This window comes from Fomitopsis serialis (genome assembly GCF_022376445.1).
Source record: "Fomitopsis serialis strain Sig1Antser10 chromosome Unknown B0H18scaffold_2, whole genome shotgun sequence".
Classification (NCBI taxonomy): Eukaryota; Fungi; Basidiomycota; class Agaricomycetes; order Polyporales; family Fomitopsidaceae; genus Fomitopsis; species Fomitopsis serialis.
In genome coordinates this window covers 745,949-763,504 of record NW_025954962.1, presented here as the reverse complement: position 1 = coordinate 763,504, position 17,556 = coordinate 745,949, and the positions used below count along the sequence as shown (strand labels likewise).

The 17,556-nt window shown below is 53.4% G+C and overlaps 7 protein-coding genes across 7 annotated transcripts; 3 read left to right on the top strand and 4 right to left on the bottom strand.

Moving 5' to 3' along the window:
* Nucleotides 1–54: 54 nt before the first annotated feature.
* On the bottom strand, nucleotides 55–2,512 carry B0H18DRAFT_969961 (uncharacterized protein). Its single transcript, XM_048043649.1, has 7 exons — nucleotides 2,322–2,512; nucleotides 2,133–2,230; nucleotides 1,913–2,066; nucleotides 1,633–1,849; nucleotides 1,253–1,473; nucleotides 980–1,111; nucleotides 55–931 (listed from the first exon to the last, which is right to left on the bottom strand). The coding sequence occupies exons 1-7, from the start codon at nucleotides 2,457–2,459 to the stop codon at nucleotides 278–280; spliced, it is 1,614 nt and encodes a 537-aa protein (XP_047900378.1). The 5' UTR covers nucleotides 2,460–2,512; the 3' UTR covers nucleotides 55–277.
* A 138-nt stretch (nucleotides 2,513–2,650) lies between these two features.
* B0H18DRAFT_969958 (uncharacterized protein) lies at nucleotides 2,651–3,357 on the bottom strand. The gene is made up of 4 exons (XM_048043648.1): nucleotides 3,247–3,357; nucleotides 2,988–3,198; nucleotides 2,832–2,936; nucleotides 2,651–2,775 (listed from the first exon to the last, which is right to left on the bottom strand). The coding sequence occupies exons 1-4, from the start codon at nucleotides 3,318–3,320 to the stop codon at nucleotides 2,761–2,763; spliced, it is 405 nt and encodes a 134-aa protein (XP_047900377.1). The 5' UTR covers nucleotides 3,321–3,357; the 3' UTR covers nucleotides 2,651–2,760.
* Nucleotides 3,358–3,427: 70 nt separating this feature from the next.
* On the top strand, nucleotides 3,428–5,113 carry B0H18DRAFT_900569 (eukaryotic integral membrane protein). Its single transcript, XM_048041453.1, has 6 exons — nucleotides 3,428–3,788; nucleotides 3,836–4,002; nucleotides 4,053–4,170; nucleotides 4,221–4,429; nucleotides 4,486–4,626; nucleotides 4,694–5,113. The coding sequence occupies exons 1-6, from the start codon at nucleotides 3,573–3,575 to the stop codon at nucleotides 4,911–4,913; spliced, it is 1,071 nt and encodes a 356-aa protein (XP_047900376.1). The 5' UTR covers nucleotides 3,428–3,572; the 3' UTR covers nucleotides 4,914–5,113.
* Nucleotides 5,114–5,647: 534 nt separating this feature from the next.
* On the top strand, nucleotides 5,648–8,909 carry B0H18DRAFT_969951 (uncharacterized protein). The gene is made up of 12 exons (XM_048043647.1): nucleotides 5,648–5,669; nucleotides 5,733–5,777; nucleotides 5,835–5,989; nucleotides 6,043–6,248; nucleotides 6,300–6,407; nucleotides 6,457–7,270; nucleotides 7,324–7,555; nucleotides 7,609–7,715; nucleotides 7,770–7,874; nucleotides 7,926–8,057; nucleotides 8,119–8,411; nucleotides 8,467–8,909. Exons 2-12 carry the CDS (start codon nucleotides 5,770–5,772, stop codon nucleotides 8,737–8,739), a joined length of 2,433 nt encoding a protein of 810 aa, XP_047900375.1. The 5' UTR covers nucleotides 5,648–5,669; nucleotides 5,733–5,769; the 3' UTR covers nucleotides 8,740–8,909.
* Nucleotides 8,910–11,168: 2,259 nt separating this feature from the next.
* Nucleotides 11,169–11,590, bottom strand: B0H18DRAFT_1113141 (protein translocase SEC6; the record flags this gene model as incomplete). The annotated part of the gene is made up of 5 exons (XM_048032903.1): nucleotides 11,169–11,181; nucleotides 11,232–11,246; nucleotides 11,299–11,386; nucleotides 11,443–11,476; nucleotides 11,528–11,590. The coding sequence occupies 5 exons, from the start codon at nucleotides 11,588–11,590 to the stop codon at nucleotides 11,169–11,171; spliced, it is 213 nt and encodes a 70-aa protein (XP_047900374.1).
* A 174-nt stretch (nucleotides 11,591–11,764) lies between these two features.
* Nucleotides 11,765–13,616, top strand: B0H18DRAFT_1100530 (uncharacterized protein). The gene is made up of 2 exons (XM_048032497.1): nucleotides 11,765–11,824; nucleotides 11,877–13,616. The coding sequence occupies exon 2, from the start codon at nucleotides 12,163–12,165 to the stop codon at nucleotides 13,471–13,473; it is 1,311 nt and encodes a 436-aa protein (XP_047900373.1). The 5' UTR covers nucleotides 11,765–11,824; nucleotides 11,877–12,162; the 3' UTR covers nucleotides 13,474–13,616.
* On the bottom strand, nucleotides 13,617–17,425 carry B0H18DRAFT_969934 (glycine cleavage system P-protein-domain-containing protein; the record flags this gene model as incomplete). The annotated part of the gene is made up of 22 exons (XM_048043646.1): nucleotides 13,617–13,775; nucleotides 13,901–14,032; nucleotides 14,099–14,116; nucleotides 14,177–14,323; nucleotides 14,374–14,719; nucleotides 14,776–14,799; nucleotides 14,853–14,943; nucleotides 14,997–15,042; nucleotides 15,097–15,144; nucleotides 15,193–15,272; nucleotides 15,356–15,411; nucleotides 15,447–15,538; nucleotides 15,593–15,688; nucleotides 15,810–15,933; nucleotides 15,999–16,108; nucleotides 16,147–16,239; nucleotides 16,321–16,507; nucleotides 16,537–16,594; nucleotides 16,633–16,919; nucleotides 16,993–17,030; nucleotides 17,085–17,113; nucleotides 17,140–17,425. 22 exons carry the CDS (start codon nucleotides 17,423–17,425, stop codon nucleotides 13,737–13,739), a joined length of 2,427 nt encoding a protein of 808 aa, XP_047900372.1. The 3' UTR covers nucleotides 13,617–13,736.
* Between the last annotated feature and the right edge of the window lie 131 nt (nucleotides 17,426–17,556).

Here is a 17,556-nt window from a genome sequence, read left to right as displayed (position 1 = left end):
CCCCGATCGACAAGTTTGTAAGTGGTGCCTCGCAATCTGAGATCGCTTCCAGCGCTCCAATGACCGTCGTGCGAATTCAGTCAGCGCAGAGCTTCAACAGACTTGCGCCCGGGATCCATTCGCCCGTCTGGTTGCGAGGCGTATCAGTGGGAGATCTACGCTGCTGTTCAGTGTACCTGCATTCAGGATCCAAGATATGCGACGTATATTATTACGGTGGGGACTAAGACTCGGACCGGTGAATGCAGTAGGGATAGCGTGAATAAGTAGACTATGATTACGACTCGTCCATTGCGGAAGCGGGGGATAAACTGCCTTCTATGCTTCTCCGATAAATATCCACATCCTCGCTGCCTGCACTTTCTCGCGATGCCTCGGAGTAATCGTCAAGGTGCAGACCGTTCATCGGCACATCCTCTCCCGAGTCCTGGAGCGACACTTGCGCCGCAGGTGGCGGGGCTGCTGAAGCTGGTGCACCGGGAATTGGCTCCACGGCATAATACCAGAACTTGCTCTTCTTCTTCCCCGGGACCGCCTCTACAGCTGTCTCCGTCGGCTTTATGACTGCTGGAGTACGGCCCTTCCCTTTGCCGTTCTGCGTTGCCGGCGCAGCATCGGCAGAGTTGCTGCTCACCATGCTGTCCTCTGTCCGCGCCCTCTTGGGTGGCGGTTCGTCCAATTGGGTTTCCACCGACGCTCCCAACCGCGAAGATCGTCGTTCACCTCGCCATTCGCTCACACGTCCATTTCCATTGCTGTCGCGATGGCCGTTGGTAGCAGCTGCTCGAGAGGACCTTCGTTTTCCCGTTGCCGCATAGCGATTCGACGTCGACGAATCCCCAGAACGGAACCCCGCCATATCATCAAACTCGCCATGGTCGTCGTACTCATCGTCGTCCTGCTCCTGATACTGGTACTCGTCTTGCTCGTCCTGAACGAATATTAGCTATACTGCGAAAGTGCTCACCGGTCAACGTACCTCGCTAATCGGGTCGTTCATGTACGCGTAATCTGGTCGAGTTGCCTTCCGCCGAGTGCGAGTCTCTCGCACTTCCGCTTGGGCTATCATCAAGTTGCGCATCTCCAGCTTCTTGCGAGCGCGTTGAATACGCTGAAGAGTATCAATTAGTCACGTGAAATTGACAGCTATACAATGAGGAATCGCTCGGTTGCCCTCCGGCATGCATGCGGTGTCCGGGACAGCGTCCCATCAACTCAGCATGCCGAAGGATACCATGAAACGTAGACTTACAAGCAAATCAGCGTCTATGGCTTCCAGACGCTTCTCCAGCTCTTCAACCAGAGACATATGAGCATTCTCCATTTTCGATGGACGTTGACCTTCCTTGAGCTTGGGCGCGCTGGTCCGAAGCCGGTCGATGGTGGCGATATATTCTTCCCGTGTCGAAGAGATCGCTTGGAAGGTAGCTGTGATCTTCCATGGGTTCGTGGACACGTACAGACGCGGTGAAACTGGTAAAGGATGAGGTCTTATGAGTCCCTGCGAAACACATATGAAGTGAATAAAGGGAACCGCAAGATGCCGATTGCAGGTGAATTGTCTCGCCCCAAAGGCAAATACGCGCAAATACTTGGGCTCGCAGTAGCAATAGAGAAAACGGGTGCACGGACCATCTACAGCCCAATAGCGTTTCCGGTCCTTGTCCTGTCCCATCGGTATCATTTGAAGGTTCTCCCTGCTCTGAGGATCATTCGGTGGAGGCGGCGAAGCAGTCGTCTCTGACTTCTTGTGTTTGTTGTGAATGACCCCCCACGCGCGATCGATGACGGCCTTGATCTGTCCGCTATGGCAGAGCTGCAGCTCGACGAGTTGCCGCATAATTTTGAGCTGCACGTCGACCCACGCGGATGCATTGAGCCTTTCGCAGCGCACGACGAACGCGCCACTCACCTTGAAATCCCACGACGCCGCAAAGAACCCACTCTGCATCTCCAAAAAGGGATTCAAGTTCGCCTTCAGGTCCTCATCCCAGAAGATGCTCCTCTCCGAGGTTTTGAGGTATTCCAGGGTCACGGTGGCCAAAGTATCAGAAATCACGTCCGAACTGGACAATGAACCGCGTCAGCAGCGAGTTCCTATGCCCCAGAAAGGATCAAAACCGGTTGCTCACCTGAGATTACGCGTCTGTGGTCTCAAGTTCAGTATGAAGCGTGCCAGGATCTGGGTAATTATCGGGTTCGGTTCTGGCGAGAGCAACGCTCCTCCAGTCTACCACGCCGCCCGAGCATGTTCAGACCATGCAGAAACATCCAGTAGACTAGCGGTGCACTCACGCCATGGGTGAATCCAAGCCCTCAACCTTCGCGCGCAGCTGAGTGAACTTGCAAATGAACGAGTACACAAACGCCGCCTCCCAGCGGTCGCGCGGATGCGTCGCGTTCGACGGCGGGCATACGTGACCCTTTTTGTCGGTGGCCGCTTCAACAGCGGCTTTCATGGCGGTACTAGTTGAGATTGTGCAGAGGAAGCATGGACGAGGGTGAGGTGCAGAAGCGGGTGGTCACGTTTATAGGTCCTACTTATTCTAATTCCGTCAAGCGACAAATACATGATAAACAGTGATACGGCATGGACGGTAATATCCGCATACGACGGCTCATCCAACACCCTTCATTTCTCTGACTGACATACAGCGTGCAGCGACAGCAAGTCCACCGCGAAATGACTTCCATTTTGACGAGATGGAATAGTTTACAAAGAGCAGTGATACAGACGAGGCGCAGTACAGTAGAGGCGTATTAGCCCGGTCCCACCTGAGGAGATGGCAGAGGTCAACCACTGTTACAACATGCGACGGCGGCAAACGTACCTTGGGGATGTCATGGTGCTCGCTGAGAGCCTCCAGCTTACTGTTGAATTCGTGTACACGGTCCTTGTGGGTCTTGTTGGCCAGCCTCGCCACCTTCTCAGCGAGCTATCAAATCATGAGCGATGAATACGCAACCCAAGACAAGCTGACCCGTACCCGCTTCCTTTGGACCTCCTCGAACCTCTTCTCCGCTGTCGTCTTCCTGTCGCTACTGCTACTTGCGATCGCCGGGGAGTTTCTACCACTGCCCGATGGAGATGAACTCTTGACAATTTCCTCCTGCTTGAGCAACTCTATCTCCTTCGCAAGCTCATCCTCTGCACTCTTTTCCTTCTCCTTGGCCTTCGATTTCGACTTCTGCTTCTTCCTGTTTGCGATGAGACAACGATGAGACAGAGGAAGAAAGCAGGCTCACTTCTTGACAATCCCACCCTCGGCAACACCTCTCAGTTTGAGGGCGCCGCCAGGGCGAAAGTCATAGTCGGACATGGACGTCGTGGATGTGGATCATGAGCAAGACGCGAGTGTCACAACGTCACGACTTCGCGCGTTCCCCGCGCTGTCTGGGTCACGCGTCGGACTGCTTCCTGCAGACGCCGTGCTGGCCAGGTCTCCTCGAGCCGCCTGGTTCCCGCATCCACTCCCGTCCCATCCCTCACCTCGGCTCTTGTACCGGCAGGAACTGGTCTTCCAAGACCACGAAGTAGCATACGCACAGGGATCAAGCACGCGTGAGCACAAATGGCGGTGCTGTCGTTTTCCCCCGCTCAATTCGTCGCGGCCATTCCCCCGGCAACTCGAGCCTACACCGCTGCTACTGTCTTCTTTTCTCTGCTGTACTACATCCTGACCTGGTCGGGCTACCCTGCGCCATATCTTGTGCTCGTTCCTGGGTCAAGTATATTCTATCCGTGGACCTTCCTGACATCTGCTTTCGTGGAGACTACCGTCGTAGAGGTGAGTACTTCGTCGTGATAGCGTGGCGAGTGCTGATATGTTGACAGCTTCTGTTTACTCTCCTCGTAATCCCAGCCTCTCTCAGATACCTTGAACGACTATGGGGTGCTGTGGAATTGCTCAAGTTCATTGCCGTCACCATTACCGTCTCGAACATCATCGCGTTCGGCCTGAACTGGATTGAATACATCGTCCTGCGCTTACCAGTGTTCCTGTGAGAGGCCATTCACATCAATACGCTTGAATCTTCTAAGACTGCCTTAGGTACGGCCAACAGTACCATGGTCAAATGGCGTTGCAGATTGGCGTCCTCGTCGCGTTCCGGCAAATCATACCGGAACACCAAGTGCAACTGTTTGGTGTCCTCAAGGCCAGAGTAAAGGTCCGTCCCGTCGTCTTGTTCTATGTACTGTATCCTTATAGTCGTCGAAGACCCTGCCCATGGCGTATGTCACATTCTCGACAGTGATGTGCATCATCGGATTCCAATGTCCGTTCATCGTCATCCAATTTGGATGGCTGGTATCGTACATCTGGCTACGGTTCTACAAGAAGAATATCGGCGACCTAGGCGGTGGCCCTCTGTACGGGGACAGGAGTGAAACTTTTGCATTCATTACGTGGTTCCCGCCGCTCCTTCAGTAAGTGATGTCAACTTCGCCGCTACTAGTTGCTCACTGCGTTATCTGATATTCAGCGGACCCCTTACCTGGCTTTCAAACACAGCCTACATGCTGGCTTCCAGGTTCCATTTGATCCCGTTAGGCGGCTCGGACGTCGAGTCTGGTGGATACGCTGCTGTACCAGGAGGTGCACGCGCAGAAGCAGAGAGGAGAAGGCAGGCACTAATTTGATCTTGTCTCAGCATGGATGGCGTTGACCTTGGTGGTGCTTACTTCGCGCAGGGCTATGGCGCTGAAAGCGTTGGATCAACGCTTAGCAGGTGCTTCCTCGTTGCCCGCGTCCCCGCAACGGCCATTGCAAAGCAATGGGACATCACGGCCCGCAGCTAGCAGCACGACGAGCCTGAGCAGTGATGCTTCTGGGCCCAAAAAGCCTGCTGGAGAGACAGACGTAACGGAGGCGGGATCTGGATCGACTTCGGGGCCGCGGCCCATTAAATAAAGTCGAGTAGTCGCGGCCACAGTACCGCACTTGCCGCTTCCTTCATCTGTCCGCGTCCATCGCCACTTCTAATGAGTACTATAGTCGTCGTGTTCTCCTTATTCCGTCTGATTACTAGTCGGGTCGTTCCAATTGAATAACGCATAGCATGTACACTACTGTTGACAGTCATGGTATCCTGCAGTTGTACGATCCCGGAAGTGAACGTCGTCATGAAGTTCGGACGGCAAGATGCTCTGCAATAATTGTAACTCGACCCTCAAAGAAGTCATGGTATGAAGCAGAGCTCTGGTGAATATATGATAACTTACTTAGGACGCGCTGCACTGTTACATGCATAGGTCCACGTACATACTGCATTTAGTAATCGTGTAACAGTGCTCGCGCCGACTCGGACGTCTCACAACGTTGGCCACAACGCTGGACAAGACGCGCTATACCCTCACAGGTCCCTCAGCAAGCGTTCTGCCGTCATACTTGTTCTCTGATCCGGCTTTCTCTGCCGGCACATGTCTCGAACAGTCGCTTCTTCATCCTCGTCCGCAGGATTATCTAAAGCTGGCTCTCCGGAGGTTCCCAATGGTATCCGCGTTCCTCAAGGAAATGGCAGCCCATGGCCCGTAGGAAGATCAGTGTCCACCGCATCCTCCATGGATACCGTGTTGGACCCATCGAGAACCCTAGCAATATTGATCCAGACGAGTTGTTTGGCAGACATACCGTCTCGGAGGTCAGAAAGGTGCAACAACGTCTAAGGTGTGTGCTTCGATTGAGTCAGGCCGTCGCGGACTGTGTGCGAGTTTCTTGTCCTGGTCATAGGGTGAATGCGGAGGGGAAACAGGAAGAGCTTCGCCTTATGGTTGGGTACGTCCACAACTATGTCTGTGTAGTATACTCCTCATCTATACCATGAAAGCGCAGGGAACGGTATCGGGATCTTCTGCAAGCCTCAAGTTCAATCATATCCATGGCGGCTTCGTCCAGACGCGTCCTGCAGGCTTTGGACGAAATGCGTGATATCGTTGGTTCGGCGAAACCGCCGCGGATTGCAAGACGCTCCCATGTAGGCGAGGAAGGTATATATCACAGAGCTGGAGTCTACAATTCGCATACTCATCGCACAGTGTAGACAAACACATACAGGCTTTGCAGTCGCTGTCTGCGCATCTGAAGCTTCTTCTGGATGCTCCGGAACATCTGTGGAGATTCATGGAACACAGGATGTACTTGAAAGCTGCTTGGCTTTTCTTGACAGCGAGGGTGGTCCACCGAACGCTGCTTCAGGAGGACGAAGACATGGACCAGTCATGGCATGACTATGGCATTGATGTCTCGGTACGTTTACTCCACGCAATAGCTGAGTAGTCGTTGACGTGCTATGTCCAGGAACAAATACCACTTGTTCAGCGACAGTGGGACACGGTCTCGCAGTTCCGTTCGCAAATCACACACAAAGCAACACTGTCTCTGCGAGAACACAGTGCATCTTCAGAAGTGGGCTCACTTCTCGTTCTGGTTCGCCGCCCCTGACAATTGCTCGTAGGAAATATGTGCGACCCTCTTGACTCTACACATCCTTGAATCTCGGCCTCTGGCAGAGACACTGTCAATATTTCTTACGCAGCGATCGAAGACTTTGACGACCGCTCTCTCGCACTCGCAAGAGCTGGCGAATGGACATGCCAGCATCGTCCCGGGCGATGGGAAGACGACATCAATCCGAGCCCGCAAAGCAATTCTACGAGAAGTCAAGCGCAACCTTCAAAATGCATTAGATTCAATATCACACACACTGCGCGCCGCACGCGAAATCTTTGCCGACGGTACTTCCGGAGAATCGGGCATGATGCAACTGGCTCTGCAGTACATACAAGAAGAGAAAACTTCCCCCTCGCTACCCACCGACCTACAACTGACGACGCAGACGCTGCTTAATTCGTTGCCGTCGTCCGCCCATTTCTCTCTGTTGCCCAGTGCCATCCGATCGTACAAGCCGTACATCGGCGCCGCGGCTGCGTCCCCCTCCGTTGCGCACGGTCTCTTGCAGCAGAAGCTTGGTGACTGGTTCTCGCGTTCCGTGGAGGCCGTTCAAGTAGCAGCCTCCAAGTGGCTATCGGGTCTGGAGAGTGTTAGGGAAGTCTGGGATCTTCGAATGTCTTCCTTCACTATCGCCTCAAAGCTCGACGGCGTGGAACCTCACGAAAAGTCTCGCATTCGGGAAATGCTGGATACTCTTTGTCAACAACAGACAGTATTTGTATGGCGAAGTGCTTTGAGTTTGGCGGAATCGACGTTCCACGAACGGTTGACGTCTGCGCTGCAGGCCCTGAAAAGCCATTCCGACGACAGTACTTCAGGTAATCACGCATGTATTGTGATTTTGTTATTCTCGTTGATGCCCGACCTGTAGATGCGCAACCCGTCGATTATCTCTTCCATGCCCTCCCATTGCCATCGACCTCTCAAACTACCACCAATTCCTCTGCGACAGGTGCTCCCTTCAAGCGATACAAGGCCGGGCTGCGGCGGCAGCTTCATGGGAGGACGCCGCTCTTGCACGACGTCTTGAAGGTTATCGAAGAGTCTTCTCATCGCCTTGAGGAAGATTTGGGTGCCATGCAAGCTTCTGATCTAGAAGGAGGGTACGAACCGCCTGTCATTGTTTATGCCATAGGAGCTTGACAACATAGCTTAGGGTGCTTGTCTCACGATTACGAGAGACGTACCAGCCTGATGCCGCAGGTCTTTGCTCCCGCATCACATATATCCTAAAGGACTTGGATGATGACATCGCCGACATGGGTAAGTCGTTCTAGCTGCATACCCGGGATTGAACAGACTAACGAGGGGTTCTAGAGTCTTCGCGGCGGACATTGGCTTTCTTGGGTCGACTGCAACACGAGCTTGCCTCCTCTTCTTCGTTTGTCACAACTATTGGCTGTGACCAAAACACCATTGATGGTCGGTTACTCGTGAAGCTTATATAACGATCTGTCTCATGAGGACTTTCAGAATTCAGGAAGCAGATGCATACCCTTCACGACACGACTTTTACACGGTGGAGAGAACTCATCACCCAACACATTCTCATGAATGTCTGGCCTGGGGTGGGGAGTCAAGATAATCCCGGGCTTCGTCCAGCTGGTATGTCGTTGTTGGTCACTTCATCATGATGCTTAATACACCACCTTCTCGTCGCGGAAAGAACATCCGAAACGGCCGTCAGCAGCTCTAGTCCAGGCGTTGCTTTCACTCGCATCCTCTCTGCAGGACTTTTGGGCAACAATTGATTCTGAGCGGAAGCAACTTTTGGTCGGCAATTGTGTCACGTATTTTGTTTCGCGAGGTTGCAAGCACGAGATTGTCAAAAAACAAGAACCACATCGACAACTACGACTTTTTTGGGATCTGTGGTTCCTACAACACTTGACAACTGCATGGGACGACCGAGACGCTCGAGCGCAACTGGACGACCTCATAAGCGACGTACAAGAGAAGGTATGTAATTCATCGCGACTTGCAGTAGCTGGGTCACATTTTCATGACTGCGCAGCTGCTCTCCATGGGCATCAAGGGATATCAGCTTGAGGGTGACGACAGCATCTCCGAATATCTATCAAGGATGCAAATCATATTGTCGCCCCTCTTTCCTCCTCCGGAAGTTCGTCTAACGACGCATTCCGCGAAAGGCAAATCCAACAAATCTTCTGCACTGCTGTGCTACGCCCCACCAGCAGTTGAACAGCAGTTCCAACCCGCGCTAGAGTTGGTCAAGCCTTCAGCTCGGTTTGGCTTGTTGCTCGTAGGTAATTCAGCTACTCGCTGAAGGCACAGGCCACACGCACGCTGTATATACCGATCCTTCTGGTTTCGCCTATATCCTTATGATGTCCTGCCGATCTCAGACACTGCAATACGGGCGATCTGGAGTGCCACTTGACATCTGATGTTGCCACGGCAGATCAACGTTCAAACGTTCAGCTCTCAGACATGACGGATTGTCGCCGGAGCCCTAAACGACCAACATGTTCATCTTGACCTAGGTGGGTACGAAGGCATAGCATTCATGATGACGCTGCCCTCAGTGTAAGAGACCCCGTTGGGATCCGTTTCTGGAGCCTTGTTAAAGGCTGCCCGTGCGGCTAGTGGGAACTGGTGAGAACAGTGTGAGTTTCTTCAAGCGACTGTCTGGTGCTGAACTGAACCTGCGACAGTTATTCAGCAGGTCTGACCGCTCCGAATCTGACAAGAACAGCTCGTAGAACAGCTCTCAAGGCCCGTTGGACGCTAGACGGCTCTGGAAGCTTTCAGCGCGGATATCGTGTGGGGGGCGTTGCACCGTGTGTAGTAACAAGGCTTGTGTGGTGACTGATGTCAGGTGAGTCAATGCATAGTCGTGACCCTTGTAAGTTGTCGTGTTTACAATCGGCTACAAGTGAATATTCGTCAGGGGCGAGTCAAAGTTGGCTGACTCAGCTATACTTTACCCTTCTGCTCATTGGTGGACACGTTCTACTACCGGTCTTGTTCATGACTCTCCTAGTGTCGACGAAGGTCAAACGACACCCAACCGTAATTAACTTCAATCTGACGTGGATCGTCTACTCCATCTCGTACTGTCTATTGTGAGTGGTGTTCCTATCGCGCAAATACCCTTCATCTAAGCACCTATCGTTCCAGGTTATATGGTGGCCAGTACCGTCAATCCACCAGTCCCCGCGACTTGTGTGCAGCGCAATTGGGCATGACTTACGGTTCGGATGCTATGTGAATCATGCATTTGTCTGGCCTTGTGCGCTCCGTTTGCTTATCATCCTCCCCGATTTATCATTTGCAGGGTAGCAGTCGCCAATCTGACAGTCGTGATCCAGGTGAGCCAACCTCTCCTAGCTTGTGCTGGTTTTCGCTGGATAATTGGATGAGCTATGGCAGATCTGGAGCACATTCTACGTTCCTTGGAAGCCGTTATGCATATCACAATACTCTCGTCCCGTGAGGTTGTTCATAGTGAGCCTGTTTTCCTTGACCTTCACTGGTCTATTGGTTTCATTCAGCCCAGATGCTAGCCCCCGCATACATTGTCTTCGTGACTTTCACCATCGTGGGCGTGCATGTAAGGACGTTACACTGGCCGCTGGGTTTCCTTGCTCAAGGTCTACTTCGTAGGAGGCGATGCTTCACTCAGACTCAATGAACGCCGATAACGGCGGTTATTGCACCATGAAACCGAACGATATGTAAGGCACCATTATGTACTCGCTGCATTTTGGTGGCCGTTGTCCTCACGATGCCAGCGCAGTTCACGATTCACATTACCAGTAGTGTGCGGTATGTTCCTGCTGGTTGCTTCAATCTTTGAAGGTGTGTTGCGTCGTACACGGCAAACGTGAGACGTTGAGTGATATTTTGTCCCAGTGGCCGTCATAGTCAGATGCTGCTGGACATGGCGGGCAGCCAAGCTAGCCTTTCCGAATGCCTACATCAAGTCGCCATCGTTCTCGCCTTGTCTTCGCGTGAGTAGTCCAAGCCACTAGCAAATCTCGAAGGCGGGACTGATGAACCGCAAGATTGGAGTATTCCTGGCGTACTCTTGGGTCACGCTAGGGTAGGCTCCGTACTTCGATCATCTGCACACAAATGCGACTCATTTAATCCTTAGGGCTTGTGCGTTTCTGCTAACCGCGCCTGACTCTACAAACGTGTACCCGCACTTAGTGCAGGCCTCTTGTACGTGTCCACTGCAAGACGCTGTGCGCTCCGACTGATGATGCATCCGTTTAGTACCACTCATCGCCTTCTGTGTGTTCGGTATGCAAGAGGTCAGTTGTTCATATTGGACATGTCATACTTTCCTGACGCTCAGGAAGGATATTGCTCTCGTCTGGTTTCCGTGCTTTAAAAGACGACCCCTGGCTTCGTCGTTGGATCGTCAGGCTGGTCCGGATGTGAGGACGATTTCTCGTACGAACCCCGCGGAGAACACCGTTGCTGATTCGAAGCAAGGTATCGACGTCGGCGGTATAACCATGTCGCATTTACCGTGAACACACATCTCGCGTTACATGTGGTCCAATGGAGTAATATTCGACCACTTTCTGACCGATGTATGCGTCAAATATCCACTTGAACCGACATGGAACCACTGAAGGTATCGCAGTAAGAGCTGTATGATAATATAACAGAGGACAGCATATCAAGAACGAGACCTGCCCAGAAACGTCGCAACCACTCGATAGAATCACCGCCAGCACATCGTCATGCACCACCCCTACGAACGCTGTGAGCAATATACGAGGAATGAGCTGTTCGCAAACGTACACAAGGATGTTGTTGCTGCGAAGATTGGTCAGTATGATGTCTTGTTGGTGATACGTCGAGGACGTACATGGGAATGTGAATGAGTTTCACGAAGTAGCCGATGAACCCCATTACTGCAAAGCCAATAGACACAGCCTTGCAGATTTGGAGGAACTCTACCGTGCCATCGTCAAAGACGGTTTTATACACTGTGAAGCGCAATATTTGATACCTTTTTGTGAAGGCTTCGTGCATCGAGTGAGGAACTAACAAAGCAGATGAGACTCCGTCCCAGTGAGAGGAGAGTGGATACGCACCTGCTTGCCATCTCGTACGAACTCCTGAGGGATCTCCGTGAACTCCTTCAGCTTTTCAGACATGTCGAACAGTGAGCGGAGGGAAGGTAGAGTATGGAGTGACAGAGAACTGCAGAGCGGGCTAGGTACGTGGAACTGGTAGAGACGTGGACCCTGTACACTTGGGATCGTGGTCCATATCGGCACGTGACCCGTCTCTCTGTGCGGACCTGCGCGGACTCTTCGTCGACATCCACTCGCATCCTCTGATTCACTACCCCACCGTGAAACGACGGCAGACCTGTAGCTAGAGGCGAGGTGCGTATTCTGATTGTGTATCGTTGGATAGACACTGACCTCGTCGGCTCAGTGCGCGTATGAATGTCCTCGGCTTGTCATGCTGCTAGACGAGCCTTCTGCCGCTTGGCATGCAATTCTGCAGTTGTCTTCCCGCCCACAAGGCGATGTGGACTATGCCGCAGAAACATCCGCTCGATCGTATCCGTTGCACATAGCCTGGCGGGGTCTGACCTCAAGCCGCTGGAGTCCAGGTCATCGCCCACCACTATCCCAGCCCCGAAGGAACCGCGACCAGCTGTGCCTGCACCGCGTATATCTGACGCCGAAATAGAGGCACGCCTAGCTGCCGCTTCTCGATGGCAAGGGAAATCGGTAGCCGTCAGGTTGCACGATCAATACAAGAAGTTGGGCTACGTAACACTCAGCGAACGCTCTTTGCTCTCCTGAGCGGAAGGATAGACAGACAGTTGTTGAAGTACTACGAGAAGGCACTCGACTTCAAGGCTGATGCCACCGTATGGGCGATGCTGGTCTGCAATGCCTCCACGAAGCTTGACGCTGCTGCTACGGTCGCCATTTATACCGCAGCTCTGTTCAACGGTATTCGCCCGACGAATGCGCTGCTGCACCCGGTTCTGCGCGCCCTATGCTCTGGGAGTCTTCGGCCGCCGAGCGAAGAGTCTATTGATCATGCCATTAAACTATATAAAGACTTTATCGAGGCGAATCCTGTGTCGGAGTCGGTACCCGTCGATGGCGATGCGTATGACACAGCGCAGAACCAAGTAGAGGGTTCTCCCTCAGCTGGTGGCGTCACCACTCCCGATACCGCCATCTACAACACTCTTCTACGCGCGTTGGCATCCTCCTCGAATATCAAGAAATACTTCCCCATCGCATTGTCGCTGTTCGAGGATTTACGATCCCGCGGCGTTGCTGCTGACGCGATGACATCGACGTCGCTCATCGTTCTCCTCATGCGCACCTCTCCAACATACGAAGAGGCTTTCAGGGTCTACCGGACCTTTGGCCAGTCTAAGGACGGGAAACTTCGTCTCGACGGAGAAGGATACAACGTTGTCCTGAACACCTTTTGCAATAGAGTTAAGCTGTCCGACACACGCATTCCTCCAGCCCATCTCTTCTTCGAAATCGTCAAGGACATGCGCGCCGCTGGCCACCCAGTTTCGGCCAAGGTCTACACCTTGATACTGAAGCGGCTGGCCACCCTCGCTATCAGGACTCACATCGACGTTCCTGCGGAGGATCGCCAGGCGGAGCTGGCGCGATTGGCCGAGCAAGTCAAGCGTGTACAGGAAGTGCTCCTTCTCGACCCACTCACGCCCGATACCGCGCTATGGAACCAGTTAATGGACACGTACCAGCGCGCGCAATGTTTCGAGGATGCAATGGCCGTCTGGGAGATATTGTATCGTTCGTCGCGGCTCGACAATGCCAGTGTCAGCGTTATCCTGGACGCCTGCTCGTACGCCAATGCGTATGGCATCGCGACGAAGATCTGGGGCAAGCTCATAGAATCGCGTTTTCCGCTCAACCTGCATAATTGGAGGACATGGCTGGAGTGTCTATGTCGTATGGGCAAGATAGAAGAGGCATCGAAGATTCTGTGTCTGGAGATGGGGAAGGGGAGGGAGCATGTGGCATAGCACCGGACGTCGAGTGCGCACGTATTATCCTTTCCTTTGCGTCGAGCAAAACCGAGGAGGGGAGAATCTTGATGCACATCAAGCAGTACCAGCCTAGAGTATGGGGGAAGCTTTGACCACGTATCCCTGCAGTTGAACTAAGTTATTATTACAATAGCATACTAATGTTTATACAGATGGCGCGGCGGTTGAACGTCACGGACGTGCAAGCTCATCTAGGAGTATCAGGAGAGTGATGCATCCCGGGCATGTCTATGAAGTGTCTAATGGGCAGCTGTCTCTTCGACGGAAGGACAGTCACACTATGCACGATGTCAGTCATGTCATGTCCTCGGCATGCGTCGTTCGACTTACAATAAGGTTCAAGTCGCCAATGCTGGTCAATGACGTTTAAGAAATTTCCAGCATAATCCAAACTGACACTCACCATCGTCGATGCGGGAAACTGTCGGCCAGAACTTCTTTCCATCAGCCATGGCATTGGGAAGGCCGCCGTTTGTCTCGAGTAAGGTCTGCGACACGTCGTTGAGCAAGAGACATCGACAGATGGAAGTCGAGGCTCACCGGTTCCATTGATCATCAGGTAGAGCGATAACAGAAATTGGATGAGGAGCGTTTTCAGTACGTTGTTATCCTTCGGCTGCTTTCCTGTATGATATCCTCCGCTTCCTTGCGAATCTGGATCATCGCGTCACAGAACTACGTGGTCGATGTTGGTTAGGGCTGGACGAGACAGATGCATCGCCTGAACATACCTATCAATTTCCTCCAGGGGTTCAGACTCGGTAGGCTCGATCAGCATGCACGTAGAGATGGGCCATGAACATGTAGGCGGGTGGAAACCGTAGTCCTGAAGGGCACATTAGCTACATTGCAATATGCAAAGCATTGAAGCCTTACCTGCAGACGCTTCGCAAAGTCAGTGACCTTCAACCCAGCAGCCTTATCGAACTCGGCAAGGTCGATGAGCAATTCATGGGCGACACGGCCGTTCCCGTTCTTGTAGCGCAGGGTGTAGTGTCCAGAGAGGCGGTGTGCCATATAGTTCGCATTCAGCAGTGCAACAGCGGAGGCAGCCGAGAGGCCATTTCCACCGAGCATCTTGATGTACGCCCAGGAGATCAGGAGGATGGACGCGCTTCCGTACTGGGCAGCGGCGACAGCGTTGATGGCCTTGTCACCGCCAGTAGCCACGATCGGGTGGGAGGACAGGAAGGGCGCAAGATGCTCCGCTACGCAGATGGGCCTGTTGATTTCATCAGCGCGAAGCCGCAAAGTCGCGGGCTTGGATGCTCACCCAACACCGGGCCACCGCCACCATGGGGGCTGAAGACAACTAGAATGAGACTCAGCGTACACGGCGATTTATCCCCACGTACATAGCAAACGTCTTGTGAAGGTTCATGTGGCACACATCACCGCCGCACGTCGCGGGGTTCGTCAAACCGATCTGAGCGTTCAGGTTCGCACCTGTCAAGCGATGCGATGTTAATGACGACAACTGCTCAGCAATTCTCACTCACCATCCAGGTAAACCTGACCTCCATTCTCATGGATGATCTTGCAGGCCTGCGGAGTTATCTCAGTATATGCGTTATGTCATAGTGCATCATCGGCACTGACATCTTGTACACCATCTTCAAAGACACCAAACGTCGACGGATACGTGATCTACCAAAAATCAGCAATGTGACCATGACGTCCACTATACCTACTCACCATAAACGCGGCAAGGTTGTCCTTGTGCTTCTCCGCCTTGGCTCGCAGGTCCTCAAGGTCGAGATTACCATCTGCATGGTCTTGACAGCAACAACCTTGAGACCAGCCATACGGCGGACTACAGCGCATGTGTGAGCTTCGCATTAGGCCGCCGAACGCTGACTTACTGCAGGGTTCGTTCCATGTGCGCTGACAGGTATCAAGCAAATGTCCCTATGACTCTCGCCGCGAGACTCGTGGTAGGCCCTGATGACGGAGAGCCAGCGTACTCGCCCGCAGCACCCGAGTTGGGCTGCACCGAGCAAGCGTGGAACCCGGTGATCTTGCACAGGTCAGACTCCAATTCCTACGAGACATCATGAGCGAGCGGTCCATCCTGAAGAAGCACATTCAAGCATACCTTGATCATCTCGATGTAACCCTTGACTTGGTCGGTCGGCGCGAATGGATGGACGTTAGAGAACTCGGGCCAGTCAGCGGGATCATGCTGCTCGTGCTGTTCAGCTTCATCGTGCAGCTTCCGAGCGGGATCATTGCGTGCGCAGGCCAAGATCCTTCGACTGGAGATGATAGATATACCGTAGCATCTCAGTCTCAGAGTGGTGCGTGTTGAAGACGGGATGTGGGAGGTACGTCGACGTGCGCTGGAGGGTCTGGGGAATAGCTGAGGACTCCGAGGTCGCTGGTGAGCGGCGCTCTACCGAAGCAGCAGACGCGAAGATTTGATCAGTGTCGGACGTTCTCCTTGGATACGCTCTCGTCCAAAGTGACGCCGACATGCTTGTGTCGATCCTCCGCAAGTTGACGTCGCCTTCGCAGCTGCCTGGTGGATGGTCTCCGCATCATGCGCTGCACCGCTGACGTCGAATGTGACTGTGTCGAAGAATTCCGAGTTGATCGCCTTGTAGCCGTACGCCTCGACTTCAGATTTCAGGATGGACGTCAGAGTGTGACCTTCTCCGCGATACGCCTGAGGCCGGTGGGACCGTGGTAGACAGCATACATCGCAGCCATGTTCGCAAGAAGGGCCTGCGCCGTGCAATGTTGCTAGTAGCCTTCTCCCGTCGGATGTGTTGCTCGCGAGCTACAGGATGGAGGTGGTGCATATAACACGAGATTCTAGGAGACATTACTCTGCAGAGCCAATCTGTATGCGGGTTTGCCGTAGACGTCCTTGCTCCTGCCAATGAGACGGCCGGGCATCTTGCGCTTCAGCTTATCCGTGCACGCGAAGAACGCACCATGCGGGCCACCGTAGCCAGCGGGTACACCGAACCGAGCAGAGTTGCCGAGGACGATGTCTGCCCCCATTCGCCTGGCGGCTTTAGCATGGTCAATGCCAACAGGTCTGTGGCACAGACCACCAATCCTCCGGCTTTGTGGATAGTCTCAGCGAGTTCAGCTAGTGGACCACGCTCCATTGACGTCCGGGTACTGCACCAATGCACCGCAGATGTAGAATCCGATGAACGTCCTTGGCAAGGGTGAAGATGTCCCCAACGGCCAATTGGATACCGAAGCCTTTAGCACGAGTTTGTAGAACCGCAATAGTCTGAGGAAGAACACCCTTGTCGACGAGGAAGACGCGTTTCTTCTGGTTTGTGGACGCAAAGCCATACCATTCCTTCCGCTGCGGCGGTTGCTTCGTCGAGCATCGAAGCATTGGCGATATCCATCGACGTAACGACATGATCATAGTCTGGTAGTTGACCAGTGACTCGAGGCGCCTATGGGTAGACATGAGTAAGATGAGCAGCGTGATCTCTACGCTGGACAACCCTGTGCGATTCAGGCTGGTACGGGGTATATGGGGTATACCAAGCAGGACTCTCCATGATCTGACAAGTTCGGCGGTCACGTTTTCGTAAGCAGAGGAGAAGTGAACGCGTTACATTACGCAGAATAACAGGTGGTACGACCGCTTGTGGTAGCCCATGCCGATGTAACTCTTGAATGGCTTGTTCGCCTTCGCAAGCTCTCTCGCCCTCCCGTAGAGCTCGGACTCGCTGAGAGAAGCGATGGTGTCGTTGCTCACAGACGACGACGCGACTCTGATCTTCGAGGGCACCGTAGCCTCTACGAAAGCGTCCATGGACTCATACCCGAGGGAGGATAGCATTCGCTTGACTTCGCTCCCATCCGGACCAATATGACGGTCTTCAAAAGTGTCCAAGGCCGAAGTAGGGAGGGTGGCGAGGTCGCCGTCGCGAACCAGCGCCGCCTTTGAGACCATGTCGAGGGACATCCAGAGCACCTGCGCGAAGTTGTGTCGTGTGAGCAGAGACGCGCACCGCGCACCGCAGGGCCGCCATGGGGGACGGTGGGCTCGACTCGGCGAGCAAGGGAGGATATGAACAGGGCGAA